The sequence below is a fragment of the Merops nubicus genome, unplaced genomic scaffold (genome assembly GCF_000691845.1).
Source record: "Merops nubicus isolate BGI_N331 unplaced genomic scaffold, ASM69184v1 scaffold6734, whole genome shotgun sequence".
NCBI lineage: Eukaryota > Metazoa > Chordata > Aves > Coraciiformes > Meropidae > Merops > Merops nubicus.
In genome coordinates this window covers 1-511 of record NW_008606134.1, presented here as the reverse complement: position 1 = coordinate 511, position 511 = coordinate 1, and the positions used below count along the sequence as shown (strand labels likewise).

The following is a 511-nucleotide window of genomic DNA, read 5'->3' as shown; positions in this document are numbered from 1 at the left end:
CCCCCCCACACGGTCTGCCCCAAGAGCCATGAATGTTCACCCCCAAACCTCCCCTGCCTCCCCCTCACACCGTCTGCTCCCAGCACTCACCGCAGAGCCAGATGCTGAGAAGAACCAAGAAAGCAGGGTCATCTCTTGCCCACTGGTCCTTCGTCTGCTTTCTGTAGTGGAAGTTCCTGTACACCCTCTGGGGTGAGGTGAAGAGGTACAGCATCTGCCAGAGGGCGAACTCGAAGTCCATCTGCCGTACGTGGAGCAGCCTGCGCAGGTACTTGTAGCGCTTGGCGCCGGCCGTGTGCCGCGCCGCGTCCCGCGGGCCCAGCGCCCCGTTGCCATGGCTCCCCGGGCTCACCAGCGTGGTGGGCAGCATCTCCCTACAGAAGGGAGTCCAAAAGATGCTTCTGGTTTGGCACGGAATGAGGACTAAAAACAAAATCACGTGATGCAGGCCACAGCTGCAGAACTGCAGTTACAACAACTATCATAGTCACAGAATGGTTTGGGTTGGAAG

General features: G+C 59.1%; 1 protein-coding gene across 1 annotated transcript in view; it reads right to left on the bottom strand.

Annotated features, from left to right (window-relative positions):
• Nucleotides 1–370, bottom strand: part of UNC50 (unc-50 homolog (C. elegans)) — a 4,104-nt gene extending 3,734 nt beyond the window's left edge. The window contains exon 1 of the mRNA XM_008939549.1: nucleotides 91–370. Within this exon, the coding sequence (XP_008937797.1) occupies nucleotides 91–370 (280 nt within the window). The remainder of the gene's footprint in view (nucleotides 1–90) is intronic.
• Nucleotides 371–511: the final 141 nt, after the last annotated feature.